A 15,100-nucleotide genomic window follows, 5' to 3' on the forward strand; every position below is an offset into this window, starting at 1 on the left:
CAATATAAAATGTACATAATTTTTTTCATCTAGAAGCAATAGCTTCTAGCATTTTAAGTGTGTGGAGCCTTTTCAAAGTAAAATAATTACAGCGTGAAACCTGTTTATTCATTCTCTTAGAAATGCAGGTAGATTTTATTTGGAGGCATATTAATCACTTAAGAATGCTTTGTCTAAAAAACAAGTTGAAATTGTCTCAACATAGACTGTAGAATCTATGGCAATAGAAAGAACATATTAGTTTCACACTTCAAGTTTAAAGCCTTATGCTCATACATTTTTCTGACCACTGTAATTATTCTTCACGTCTACAAAAGTGAGAGAGGAGATGGTTGACTATTCTTTCATGCTAGCAACTGAGTGACATTTTCTAAGCTCTAGTTGAGATCTATAACTGAATTCCTTTCTTATTCTCTTTCATAGTATTTCTTTACATTTGTACAACCTCTCAAACTCATTCTTTTCCCATTAAAAATGATAACTATTACATTTTTTTTGTAGTTTTTGTTTTTCTTCAGCTATCCTACAGAGCTAGTTCTATACTCAGTTTTCTACTTGGTCTTTGACAGTTTGGACAGTTAGAGACTCGTTCCTAATATAAGGGTTAACTGTTATATTCAAAACACCTTAAACGATAATTATCTTTCATTGTGATGTTAGTTCCCATATAGCAAATAAAGAAAAATATCTAAAGATGATCCATATGATTTACTACAGCGTGCTATTAACATTAGACTTCTAAATCATCTTACTAAACTACAAGTGACAGTCCTTTATCATGAATAAAAATATAAAAATGAAATAAAATAGGACTTAATAGTTACTTATATACTAAATAGTACATGTATTTAGATCAATTAAAATAATTAATGTTCATAAATCTTGTAGATGACATACTCACTTTAAACTTATTAAAATATTTATAAGTTTAAGCTCATGCTTTATGTAGATTCAGTAATGATGAGTACATAATGATTAAACACTGGGTAATATGGTTTTCTCTATTTTATATTCTAATGGCCAATACTATCTACATTACCAAGAGTAGAGAACAAATAATCAAAAAATCAAAATGGACATGAAAAGAGAAATACAGAGAATAATAAAGCACTTTAAAATATAAAATACTGGTATGAATATATAATTACTTATAAAATGAACTTGATGGGAACCTGAATTATCATCTAATGTAGGCTTCATTGGAACATTGGAACACTGAGACCCAAAGAGATGTTGGTACTGCCCAAAGTCACGGATTAAGAAATAGACGAACTTTGACCAGAACCCTTGTTTCCTGATTCTTATTTAGTGAGGATTCCATAAAAATAAACTATTTTAGCCAAATAATTTCCTTTTTATTACCTTTTTCCAATAGGGAGACCCACCTGCAGCTGTGCACTGGGGTTCACTGGACCAAACTGTGGTAAGACCGTCTGCGAGGATTTTTGTCAAAATGGAGGGACCTGCAGTGTGACCGCTGGGAACCAGCCGTACTGCTACTGCCAGCCCGAACACACGGGAGACAGATGTCAGTACTGTAAGTGAAAGCAGCACGCGGAAGTCAGTCTTACAGCATGCTTTGATGAAATTTTCTTATTACCTAAATCTGCATTTCCTAAATTATCTCAAGTTTCAGCCACCCTATTTCTCAGTTTCACCTCCGTGTCACCTCCAACTCCAGCAATTTTTTATATTATTCTTCATCCTTCTTGTATTTTAAAGATTGTTTTTTTTTTCTTTTTCCTTCTATAGCTTAGATTCCATGGTCCATTATTATAATCATTCCCTTAAATACATCTTCAAATCCATTGCTCCCTCTTCCATTCTATTGTTCTTTCCTAGAAAATCATAATCATGGCTAATCCAGTTCTCTGTCCCTGAATGGGTGCCCCAATACTGAATGCAACTGAAAACAAAAGCAACAACAAACATAATCATATAGACTGTTCTCACTTAAGTTCTTATCACTAATCTCAAATGGGCACTCACCTACAATTTCTACAGCATTTCACTAATTCATTAAAACTCCTAGATGTCTATGCCCTATCTTCTTTCCGCTCAAACCTCCAAAATCTGTTCCCCAGGCTTTATTCTCAGCTAAAGAACTTGCTTACTATTTTATTGGTAAAAATAGAAGCTGTCTAAAGAAAACTGCCACAAGCTCCAACTATCACACCCCTCAAACTGCTTTATCTCATATTCACATTCTCTGTCTTCTTATGACTAGGAACCTCGTGCTACATTCCATGCTACACTATCCACTCATACGTTAGTTATGTCTTAGCTACTCATGAGCACATCTCTTAGAACTGTCCCTTCTTTCTTCTACTTTATCAGTAATTTTTTTTCTACCTAATCTTTGCTTAAAACAACAACAACAACGAAAACTTACATTATGCCCACATACCTTTCTAACATCACCTCCAAAGATTTTGATTTTCTTAGCATGTATGGGTCATCTATATTATTTAAACTTTTCTAGATGTTTTACATATGTGACAAAAATTGAGACCCATTGCCTGAATGATTTCAACTAATTGCTTGGCTTTTAATATCATTAGAATGTAAACAGTTCCAAATACATGTTTCCAGCTGAACCTATCTCCTAAATCTCAGATTTTTATACTTCAGTGTGTCTATTTGACAGCTTGATATGGTGCTAAATTAACCTGATTTTCTCACCCAAAAATCACTCTACCTTATTCCTGTAAAATGAAACACTAGTGCGCAGATTCAAAAATCTTGGCGTCATTCTTAATTTTTTTTTCTTTCTTTTACACTTCACCTTTATTCTCATTTTTACCTTTATTATCTACCCAGAATCTGAATACTTCTCACCATCTGCATTCTCACTACTCTCATTGAAGCTGCAAATATCTTTTATCTGGGTTATTACTAACTGATCTCTCTACTTTCTCTCTGTACTCTCTCAAAAGAACAACTACATAAACAGTTGTGTCTTTTATTCATAATAAAAAACATTTTTTTCATCTATATCACATTTACTGAGATCTTTCTACATTCAAACACTTTTGTAATTACCTTTTTTTTGCATTAATTCTATTAATCTATTTAATTCGACAAATGAACATAATATTGTTTTGAGCCTTGTTTTATAGAAGAGGCTACTGAGGAGGCCAAAAGAGCCTCCTGAAGGTTGCACCAATGGTAACTTGGAGAGCCAGGATTCAAGACCAGGCAACTCAATTCTAGGGCCCGCATCCTTGAAAATTACATAACATCTGGTCTCCAGATCATCTGACATCATTGAGGACCTCACTGACAGTGGCTTGGGTCTCTTGTCATTGTGGAAAATGTATGGAACAGCATAGAATCAAGCTATATGCACTGACTTATTTGAGAATAACAAGTAGTATTAAGTATTTACCTCTGATGTTATAGCAGGGGGCCACTTCTGCTGCATCAAAGAGTTATCTTCAGTTTAAAATTGGTATTTTCTTTTTTATGTGTGCATTCTCCTCATGTTAGACCATCCTTTTCTTGGCATATATGGATGTCACTACCCTAAGGCAATGCCCTTTTACATATCATGTGTCCAACTTACCTCTTACACAATATTCATCGCAGGCCATTAGAGTTTATTTGACAAATACAAATTCACGTGCATGAAACCCCACTCCCGTTACTCACATCCTCATCACTCTCTCTCATCTTCCTCCTCTCAACATTGCATTCCAGCACAACTTCCATTTACTAATTCAAGTTCTTTTTGTATTTTCTGCTTCATCAGCCTCACAACCACCCATGATTTCCATGCAAATCCTGGCCAATGCCAACTGCTGTGTTGTAAATTCAGACCATCAAAGCTATCCAAACTGTTTTTGCAGCCTCTGTGGTCTAATAAAATTGCACTGATCATGTTTCATCATATGTCAACTCAAATTTCTTATGCTATTGTCTTCCTCTGAAATGCACTATCTTTGTATTCCTCCTCACCTTAATTTCCCTATGTCAAGTTCTATTTACATGTCTCTGTGTAGCTTAAACACTATTTCTTTTAGAATTGTTTACATTTACCCTCAGTTTGAATTGTTTTCTTTCTCTTCTGAATTTTCAAGTCACTTCTTCTTTACCTCTTTCTATCTCTACTTTTATCTAGTAGTAGTATTATTTGTCTGCATTCTTCCTACTTGTCTAGGATAACTTCTTTGATACTACACCCAACAATGGCATTTGTCAGATAAACAAATAAAAGAAAATAATCATAGATAAATAAATGAGAGCTGTTTGGAGAAAAATTAATAAAATAACAATTAATTTAATATATAAAGCTACGTTTACTTAGGGTTCAATGTCTGTTATCTTTGTGTGGAGCTATTTTTCAGTTCCCAATTGGTCCATAACCATAGAACACCAATCTTTTTTTAAATATGTTTTTAAAAGTTGAAGCATCACCATTCTTGATTCCTTTCGAAATAAGTTTAAAAAAATAGTATATGGTCATCATTATAGTAATTTGAATTCTTAAAAAGAATAAATTCAGCAGCTTATATTTTAATTGGAAACTTAATAGAATCACATTCTGAGGTAGCTTAATGCATTATAAAAGCCTGCATTATAATTTTATTATCACTATAATTTTATTATCAGTCATAGCACTTCCCACCTTTTACCGCAAAGCACTTATTACGATTAACCAATTAATCCTTAGACAGAGGTTAAATAACTTACTCAAGGTCCCGAAGTAGTAATATTATAGTCAGAATTGGACCCCAGGAGTTGTTGATCAAGACATCGACAAACAACCCTGCAGTACGGTGATGCTGTTCTTTGGCAGCAAAATAAGTCTGTGGACAGTGTCATTAAAATGATAAATCCAACAGCTGACAAAAGTGTAGTAAATTTAAGATCTATTAGATATGTGTAGGCAAGGTTCAATGAACCTGGTATTCTGTCAAAATTGTATCTTACATATACAAAACCTTTTCTCTGTAAATGAAGGAATGACAGAATGGTTCATTACAGTGCCTAATTAAAGGTCCATTAGTGGGAGGTAAAACATCAGTTCTTAGCTGTGCTGAGTAAAAACATTTTACAACCCTAATGGCAATATAAAATCTTGAGGTCGAAAATGCAAATTAATTTTAACAACAGCTCCCAGGGAAGAGAGACAGAGAGAAATAATGGCTAAAGTAAAATTAAGTGCACTCTTTAAGTTGTTCAAGAACAAATATAGCTAGCTCCATTTCATGCTATTTTTGAGCAAAGATTCCTAGTCTAAATAAAAACTACTACTATATTACTACTACTTCTACTACCACTACTGCTGCTGCTGCTGCTACTGCTATTAAACATGCCATTTTGCATTTTAATCTGGATATTATCCAAGGGGCAACAATATCTGAGATTATTTGTAATTAAATAGTAATGAAAATAGGGCAAAAGGGCCAATGAGGACTAACTCAATCTTTGCATAAGAGCCAGGTATTCAAATCAAAATGCAATCTGTTTATCTTATTATTGATATTTTCAAAGTTTTCTAGTGATCTGCTTGAAGAACTACTATATTTTCAATTAAAGCTCAGTATATTGAAATAGATCTGCATGGGTTACTTCTGCTAGTTCCAATAAGTACAGACATTAAATAATATCTCAAGTTTATAAAATTAGGCATACCTGAGAATACTGTAAACATTTAATCCATTGTAACTGGTATTAGAACCATAGTCTAGCAAGTAATTTATAAAAGTCATATATGATGACGTGATAGATTATTGTTACCATTTGTCTTCCAGAGCAATTTCTTTCCATTAGTCAGCTGGTCAGTGAACATGTTTTGGTGTTTCCAATGAACCTGTCATATGTTAGGCACTGAGGAGACTGTAGTGTCAAGATATTGCTGTCTTCAAAAGGCTCACAGTCTCTAATGTGTGATTGCAAAAAGGAAACAAGTTATTATAGGACAATTTAATAAAACATAGAGGCTACCAGAACCCTGGGAAGAACACAGAATTTACTCTATGGAAAGATTTCTTGAAGGAAATAGAATCCAAGATGAGACCAGATGAAAGAAGATGCTAACCAGGAGCAGAAAAGAAACAGTGAGCGGAACCACATTTGCAAAGGCCTAGAAGAGAAAGACTTTTGAAATTTATATTTTCTTTTTCCATCAGATTTTCCTAGGGGAGGTCTGACAAGGGAAATAATAATCACTGAACATGTATGGTGTATTGGTCACAGAGATATATGCTATTATACATCATTTTATCTGATAGGTGACTATATGATGGTTTGGCAAATGTTCATACAACCCTGTGAGGTTAGTTTTATTAGTCCAACTTTATAAGTGACAAAAAATAAGATTAAGCCATTTTCCCTAATCTGCCAGGTTAGAGAACACAGAGTCATAATTCATAGCTGTGTGCATTTGAATCCAAAAGTAGGCTTCTCCTGCTATACTTTTTGGTCATTTAATATCTTGCCCATTCTGTTGCATCTTTTCTAGACTCACTAAGAGAATGGATGTTCAAAGCTCAGGTAGCATGCTAACTCGATCTGGTCATTGCAAGTTTCTACTCCATTAAAAAGAAACATTAATAAGAATTTAAATCTTGAGCTGATTAAGTCTATACTAGGTCCAAGTAGAAGAGACCAAAGAACTTTAATAATGAGCAGAAAATAGAAAATAATCTTTTTAGTGCCCCTGTTAATATGGAGGCCAATTAGAACTGAACCTAAAACCTCGAGAAAGGATCTTTTTAAACATTCACACCTAGATAGACAAGTAAAGTATTGGGAGCCCTGGCTACTGAGTGTCCCCAATTTTTTTTCTCTTGGTGAGAAAATAAACACTGCCTTCATTCAGGCTCTCACCATCTCTTGCCTGGATTACTACAACAGTGCCTCATGTACTCTTTCTTCCAACCTTGGAAACTTATTCATTGTCCCCAAAATATGCCCCCTTTCATCATTCATCCTTTTTTTTCTTTACACATGGAATTCTTCATGTATGCTAAACCTCTCTAACACCCCCATTTTGTCTTCTTAACTTCCCTTTGCTCTAGAAACATTCGTGTTCTCACCTACTGTTATCATTCATGTTCTTCATTCTTTATTCTACTAGAATATGAAACAGGACAGGGTGTTTTTTAATATTATCAATCTCGGGGATTAACTCAGTGCTTGAACTTAATAGATAGTATTGATATGTGAATGAATGTAAAGGAAGTACAAGGTTACTGTTTTCAGCCTATGAGGCCCAGTTTGTTTGTTTGTTTGTTTGTTTTGCTTTCCTGTTCTCTGACAAGATCCCACTCAAAAGTCAGGGCTAGAGATCGGGGCCACCTTTATTTACCAGCTCAATAAAATCCACACTCCATGAGAAACTTTGTGCTTGTGCTTTTAGTTTGAAAAAAAAAATGTAAAAAATAGGATTAGATTTGAATAATATATATGAAGAAAAATGAATTCATTCATGTGTCCATAATAGAAAATGATGAACCAAGGGGAAGATCATGTAATAATGTTATTATTTTACTCTAGATGTTTTAGAGAAAATATTAAGAATTATAAAAGTATTATTGAAGATTGTTTCGATCCAGTAATATAAATACAATTATTAAAAATAGATTTTACTATAATGGTATACCTTCATTTAAAAGAAATGTAAGCCTATGGCCATGCCACCCTAACTCGCCCAATTTCATCCCATCTCCGAAGTTAAGCAGGGTTGGGCTTGATTAGTACTTGGATGGGAGATTGCCTAGGAATACCAGGTGCCGGTAGGCTTAAAAAAAGAAAAAAAAGTAAAAGAAATGTAAAGAGAGTAATGAGGGGGAAAAGATTTAGGGAAAATGTGCTTATATAATAAAGAATTTATTGGAAACTGAAGTAAATCTTTCCAAGCAGGCGGTCTGTCACGTGAAAGTCAAAGTACACATTCTGATTATTAAAATCATTTTATTCAATTGATATATATTGAACACTTATGAATACCATTTGTTATTGTAGAGGATGCATCAATATAAAAGATCTTCGAAGATACTTGCCTTCCATAATTTTGAGTGAATAAAAACCAATAGCATATTTTTCAAATTAGAAGCCAGACAAAGCTGCAACTTAAATTATATAATAAGAAAGGACTTGTCAAAGATCAGAAATGAGCTTTATTCCATACTATGTAAAAGCATACCATTAAGTTTCAAATTTCAACATGTTCATAAAGTTAACTATGGTTTACACTTGAAGTTTTAGTAATTATGTTTAATAATTTTGGTATTACTAAAACAAGCAAACGAACAAACAAACGACAACAACAAAAAACTTTTAAGAATGCTTTATTGCTCTTGCTGGCATCACAGCACAGAAACTTCTTTCCATGACAGCATCATTTGATTTTGAGACAACTCTCATCTCATAACAGTCTTGAAACAGCGCCTTACCTGTTAATCATGCCAAGTTTAGGTGATTTAATCTTCTTTTATGCCACATTAGCACTACTGACAGCTATTTACCTTCTCTTTCCATCTTAATGAAAGTGAGTATACGAAGTAATGTGAAAAACAGTGAAAGACAGCTTTAAATGGTTTAATTGAAGGTAGAAAAATAACCTATCACACAAATTATGGTTAGTAACTGTCTAAAGACAGATTTGTATTAAAATAAACTGAACATGCCCAGTTGGGAGCCCTTATTAAAATCAAATAAATAAATAAATAAATAAATAAATAAATAAATAAATAAATAAATAAAAACAAGGCTTTGCATGAATAGAAGCCATTCATGATTGTGACTCTGCTGTACTTGGTGTTGAGTTAACTGAATGGATTCCTAAATAATTATCTGCTAAAAGAATTGAGTATTAGAAAACAATATAGTACATAAATTATGCACGGACGTACGTATTGAAGAAAAATATTTATTTGATGCTTACCTCAAACCAAGCAAACTGTTTCTAGTTAAATGCATCTGCCAACATAATTTTAAAATAATTAATTCAAATGTAAATTTAAGAGTAACTTTAAAATATAGTGCTTTATCCAAATTTGGACTGTCGGTTGACGTGTTATAAAAAAACGTTGAGTAAGGACTCTAAATGCTTTAAATGGAAGAAAATAAAATAAAATTTCATCTTACAGTTAATATGATAAACTTCATGTTTAATTGTTAAATATTTCATCATTGTAAACTTGTATATTTTGCAAAAGATAGAATCTCTTTTTGTAGTTAATATTTGACTAGAAAAGTTTGTATTTACCCTAATTTGATGAAAATGGTGAGTTAGCATGCCATCATTAGCTCTCCAGGTTAAAAAACAAAACAAAATGAAACCAAATTCAAATTTTAAATTGATAACTTTTGAGTCCCATGATGCAAAAGACCAAAGGAAAAAGGGGAAATTTATAATTTATCCTATGGTTGTGTAACCTATCAAATAAAGATAATATCATTATTTAAATCAAATAATATATTTAAAATTATATTTATTCAGTTTTTTCACGAATGCAAAAATATAATTATAAGTTTGATTTAAGTAAGTAAATATATTTTAAAATCTAGATTTCCAACAAGTGAAATAACAATAAAAAGAACAAACATTAAATATAAAAAGAGATAGCCAATAATTTGTCATAGCATAGATGCTTAATTATATGAAAATGAACTATTAGGAGAAACCTATTTATTGGGGGTTGCCATCAAGGAATACATACACCTTAAGTATAGCACAGTGAGAAACAGAAAGTCACTTGTTTCGGAATAGCACTAGGCAATTAATCCAAAGGTCAAGTAGCTAAATTTGAATTTTTAGATCTTCATTACCACTTGAAGATCCAGGACTAAATCTGTGATAGTAGTATAATCTAATTTTCAATTTGATGAAATAATTTGCACTTTATTCATACATTTGGAGGACTGAGAAAATCTATATTATAGTAATTTGAGGGCAAGCTTTCCTTGAAAATCAATTGATATAAATAATCAATGTAGTGGCAGAAACAAATGAATTGGTGTGAATATGCCCTTGTAACAAATGACACCTGATTTAACTGACTACTCAATTTTTGTCTAAGGCCAAGAACTGAGGTCACTTCCTTGATACCTTCCAAACCATGAATAATTGAAATTAAGCTGAAATTTTTCAACACCAGATTTCAATGCTTAGAAAATAGTATAAGCTTCTGATCCTTTTAAAAATCTCTTATCTAAATAAAGAAAATACATAAAATATTTTGCATGTAATTTCAATCAGTTCCTGGAACTTCATTGAATATACACTTTAAGCTTACTCTCCTAGAAATAGTCAAGCTGAAATCCAGATTCAAGGAAGAAACATTTAGTTTTAGGGGTGATGATATGGAATTAAAATATTCCTTCAGAATCATCCAGAACTATATGAAGTATAGATTCATAATTAACAAATAATACTTTGCAACTTGGAATTTTCAAATTATTTTCATCATCACAAGCAAAACTCAATGATATGATTTGTGAACAAAAATTATGATTATTATAGCTATATGCTTCTTAGTATTAGAAATTTCAAGTGAGATAATATACAAAAAAAGTTCTTTGTCAATTTAAAAAGAAATGTATATTTTTAATTGTTATTTTAATGTATATTTTGAGTTACTATAATTTATAATATGTATCATAATTTATATTTTAGGTATGCATAATTTGGATAATAAAAGGAAATGTATTTATTTTATAGCATTTAAGGATATGGTTTGAGAAGCTTTTTAAAAATTTTTTCTGAAGTGATCCGTGAGTTTAGAATGGTATTCTATATTGAATGACATGAAAGTAAGTAGATTAGGCAACTGAAGAAAATGGTTCCTTGAATAGGTTTAACTCCATAAACAGATTAGGCTGTGACTACAAAATTAAATCTATTGGAAGCTGAGAAGTTTAATCTAATTCAATGTAATGACTCATTTCTGGGAATTTAGCAGATCACATCTTTAATTCACATGATAACCTGAACTGTCTAGTGCTTGGTTCATTGATCCAATATCTGATTATCTATTTCACACAGGCACCAGGTAACCAAGGACTCTTTTACAGGGACTTGATGGCATCCTTCTTTGCTTCCAGTTTAATTTTAATCTTCCATCTCCCACCTTCCTTTCCCTATCTGAACATGCACACACATCCTGGCAAAATTTAGGTTGTTTCAGGAATGGGTAAAACTGCCCTAGAGTGATGTGTTATTTCCATAAATTTATAACTGCCTTAGGGGTTTTAAAACTAAAAAAGTCAACAGTATGACTCCTGGTCTGCCTTCTGAAGTGCTCTACTTTTCCAGTGGCAGACCTCATTCCTTAATTCAACATATATTAATAGAGTATCTCATATGTGCCAGTTAACTCAACACCAAGTATAGCAGAATCACAATCACGAATAGCTTCTATTCATGCAAAGCCTTGCTTTTTATTTATTTATTTATTTAGTCATAAATAAAACAAAACTCCTCTCATGGTACCTTTTAGTATTTATAAATAATACACAAACATGTTAGGTGTCAGGTGGTGAGAAATGAAATGATGAAATATAAAGCAGAGTAAATTAGGAAACTGACTACTGTATGAATGAAGAGAAAGGTCATGGGCTGCAGAAACAAAAACATGTTATATCGAAAAAGTTTCTTGTATAAAAGAGTAATAACAATCTCTTCACCTTAAGGCTGAAATAATTTATAAGGATTTTTTTGAAGAAAATGATTTTTCTAAATAGTATCTTGGACTAAATTATTTTATTAATTATAGTAATTTAATGCCTACTCTAATCATGGTAAATGCTGCTAACTAATAAAATTAAAGTGATTCTGCAATCTTAAGAGTATTGTAAAAGTCTTGATAAAGTGGAAAACTGATTATTTTGTATCGATATTCTATTTTATTCATACACATCTGATTGAAAGTAAACTTGTACATTTGAAAAGAAGAAATTATTTATAGTTTGCTACATATTACTTTGCCAGGTGACCTTTTCAAGATGACTTTCTCAATGTTTTAGTGAACTCCCATTAAATTGTGATCACTTATATATAATCTGCTGTATTTTCCCTTGCTATCACACCAGTGCAGAACCCTCTCTCTATATATATCAGTATATAGATGTTGATATGTTGATATAGAGAGATACTTATATATCATTCATTTTAGAAGGTAGCATATTGAAGGAAGACTAGAAGGAAGGTACATCTAAGTACACCAGAAATCATTAATTTGACATTTAAATATGAAGTGAATAACTTGAAAGAAGGAAGTAAGGATGGAAAGATGAAAAGCCTGAGGTGGGGAGAGAGAAAGAGACAGAGAGAAAGAGGGAAAGAGAAAGAAAGAAGATTATGCACACAGGAACTACATGGGTTTGTCTAGGATAGCCTCATATTCTCCTAGTATGATGAGGTGGGATATCCTCCACCCTCTAGGTAAGCTATAATGTGATGACAATAATTTCCTCGCGAGAGTCCCATCTAAAATGATCTTTTTCACGATTACCTCCTATCCAGAATTCTTCACCTCTCACATCTTCATGAAACTCCAGGTTTATAAAAATGAGTTATTACTTGGTCTTTGAATTATCTTCAAAACAATTAGTTTCACGTATTAACTAAAATCTTTTATTGATCTTAATTTTTTTTCAACCGTGTTAGCCTTGAGGGTTCCCTCACAGTATAGGAACTTGGCAGACATGAGCAATATTAACACAGTAGTTACTATTAACTTAGTAGATGTTAATAAATTTTATTAAGCCATAATTAATTGTATTTTAATACATAGTCAATGCCCTGATAGAAAAATTAGGGCCTAATTATTGTAAATGACTTGCTTATGGTAAGAGATGTACCACTTATATGTGAATGATTTGTTCTCATTCTATTTTTAAGCCACCGTATGCTTATTCACTTATTCAGTTTTCAGTTAGCCTCATCCGATAAACCATATTTAGCTGTCATCTGCAAGTCAGGTGGCTTAAAAGTCTTGAATGTTTACCACTTTATAAATAGTTATGTGCCGAAACCTTTATAGATGATTGCTTTTAAGATAGAGGGATACTCAACTCAGAAAATTGTTTATAAACAAAAAGTTATATAGATTTCTATGATCTTGAAAAAAAGTATTGCCATGAGTTAATTTTTGACTACTCCTAAAATTATTGATGTCATTATTAATAGCAGTCTGTTAAAATTATAAATGTTAATACTCTTTAGATCTCACTGCATACATCTCACTCAAATCCAAGTTCTGATAACTTAGCTTTCTGATTTTTACATTTTTCTTCTACCTACTCAGAGATGTCACTGGTCAGAATCAATTTTATTCTTTTAAATTTTTCAGTTGTCTATATAGAAATAGTTGAGATACATTTCTAATATTAAATTAGAAAATGCTAATTTTCTTAGACATGCATTCTTGATGAAAATTTATCAGCTCTAATCAGAGTTTTGCACGTACTTTTTTCTAATAAATATTTAATTGGCATACCTGGATTAAATATTTGCCTGCTTTATTAAACTCACTTCTGAAATTGGAAGATACATGTAGGACTATGCAATGAGTTTAATTATTAAAATATCTTAAGCTTGTAAAACATTTGAGGAATGTAAAAAAATAATAAATTCTAATGGTTTTTAAATCTATATTTCCTTATGTAATCCTTCAAGGACAACAATCATAAAATTTTAAGCAAATTTATACAAGTTACTTTATCTCTTTTGCCTCTAGATCCATGCTAGAAGAAAAACTGACTTTAAGGAAGGAATGGCCACAATCACTCTTGTTAATATATATAAGTATCTTAGAACTTTTCCAGAAAACCTTCCAAATAGATGTCAGTAATGGTAACATTTCAGGCATGTTTTACTTTGTAATTTCTTGGCTGTTATTTTGGTCTCATTTGTCTGGAGGGACACAGAGTTAATCCTGCCTAATAATGAGCAGATCACATGGATGGTTAGGTGTTTCCTTCTTGATAGAGAATCCAGTGCTGTAAACAATTATCAATGTCTAGAGAAGCAAATATCCAAGTTGGCTTCCAATGGAGGACTGAGAGTGACACGTGAAATGTGAATGTGTGGATGAAGTGTGGGAGGCTGGAGTGAGTTTCTGAGTTCTGATATTGTAGGTCATAGTGGCCTCAGGCAGGCCTCTCGCTGCTGCAGTGCCCTTTAACGTTCTGACTGATGGTTAGACCCTCAGATATGGGCAAGTTCAGTTTTAAATACACATAAAGGAAAGAAAACACCAAAAAGATATTCAAAATTACTTTCTAGATTAATTTAGAAAATTACTTCCTGAAGAAATGTATGAATTATTGAAAAAGAAAAATAACATCTTATTCTCTACAGTTAGGCTTATCTGGGTTTGAATTTTAGTTCTTCCTCTTATTCCTTATTTGATCTTTGGCAAATTATTTAACTTCTCTGTGCCTCAGTTTAGTCACCTATAAAATGAGGATAATACAATGTAATGCATGGGACTATAATAAATGTATGTGCCTTGCATGTAGAAGATAGCAAAAAATGACTGTTTATAATCATCATAATTATCATTTACAGCAATTTATTCAACTCAGGCTCTAGTTGACTGTGATGATACAAAGAGCACTGTTGAGGATAAATGGGTGAGAAGGAAATAATTATATATTCTTAGAAATGTTTAGTAATACTGCCTCTGTTCAAAGATGACCAAAGAATGTCTTGGAAAAATTAGTTAAGTAACTTGCAAGAGGTCACATTACTAGTCAGAGAAAGAACTGAATTTAACCTCCAAGTCCTTCACATTCTCACCATTTTTTTTTGTTGTTGTTGTTTAATGTCACCCTGATATAAGTATTCATCAAAAGTTTATAAAATACCACTGTTAGCTGTCTTGGAAATTCTTCTACATTTGATACACACATAAACACAACCATAAACGTCCCTGCAGGGAAAATATTAGCAGATTTCATAGAATGTATTACTCCTGAGACACAATTAAATAACAGTAAAGGTGGAGTGTGAATTGCACTGGAACTAGAGTTGAGTTATAGAGTATCCAGGGAGGTGCACTTTGAAATTTACCTAGTCTTTGTTGTGAAAGTAATTCAGTCCTATTTTTTGTTGTTGCTGTTTATTTGTGTGTGTACAGTCCTA

The 15,100-nt window shown here is 32.2% G+C and overlaps 1 protein-coding gene across 3 annotated transcripts in view; it reads left to right on the forward strand.

The window, feature by feature from the left end:
* Window positions 1–15,100, forward strand: part of LRP1B (LDL receptor related protein 1B) — a 1,622,137-nt gene that overhangs the window by 1,557,203 nt on the left and 49,834 nt on the right. For all 3 annotated transcript variants that reach the window (XM_036236560.1, XM_036236558.1, XM_036236559.1), the window contains exon 84: window positions 1,376–1,537. In XM_036236560.1, coding sequence (XP_036092453.1) covers window positions 1,376–1,537 — 162 coding nt within the window. The remainder of the gene's footprint in view (window positions 1–1,375; window positions 1,538–15,100) is intronic.

Source organism: Rousettus aegyptiacus, unplaced genomic scaffold (genome assembly GCF_014176215.1).
Source record: "Rousettus aegyptiacus isolate mRouAeg1 unplaced genomic scaffold, mRouAeg1.p scaffold_m13_p_2, whole genome shotgun sequence".
Classification (NCBI taxonomy): domain Eukaryota; kingdom Metazoa; phylum Chordata; class Mammalia; order Chiroptera; family Pteropodidae; genus Rousettus; species Rousettus aegyptiacus.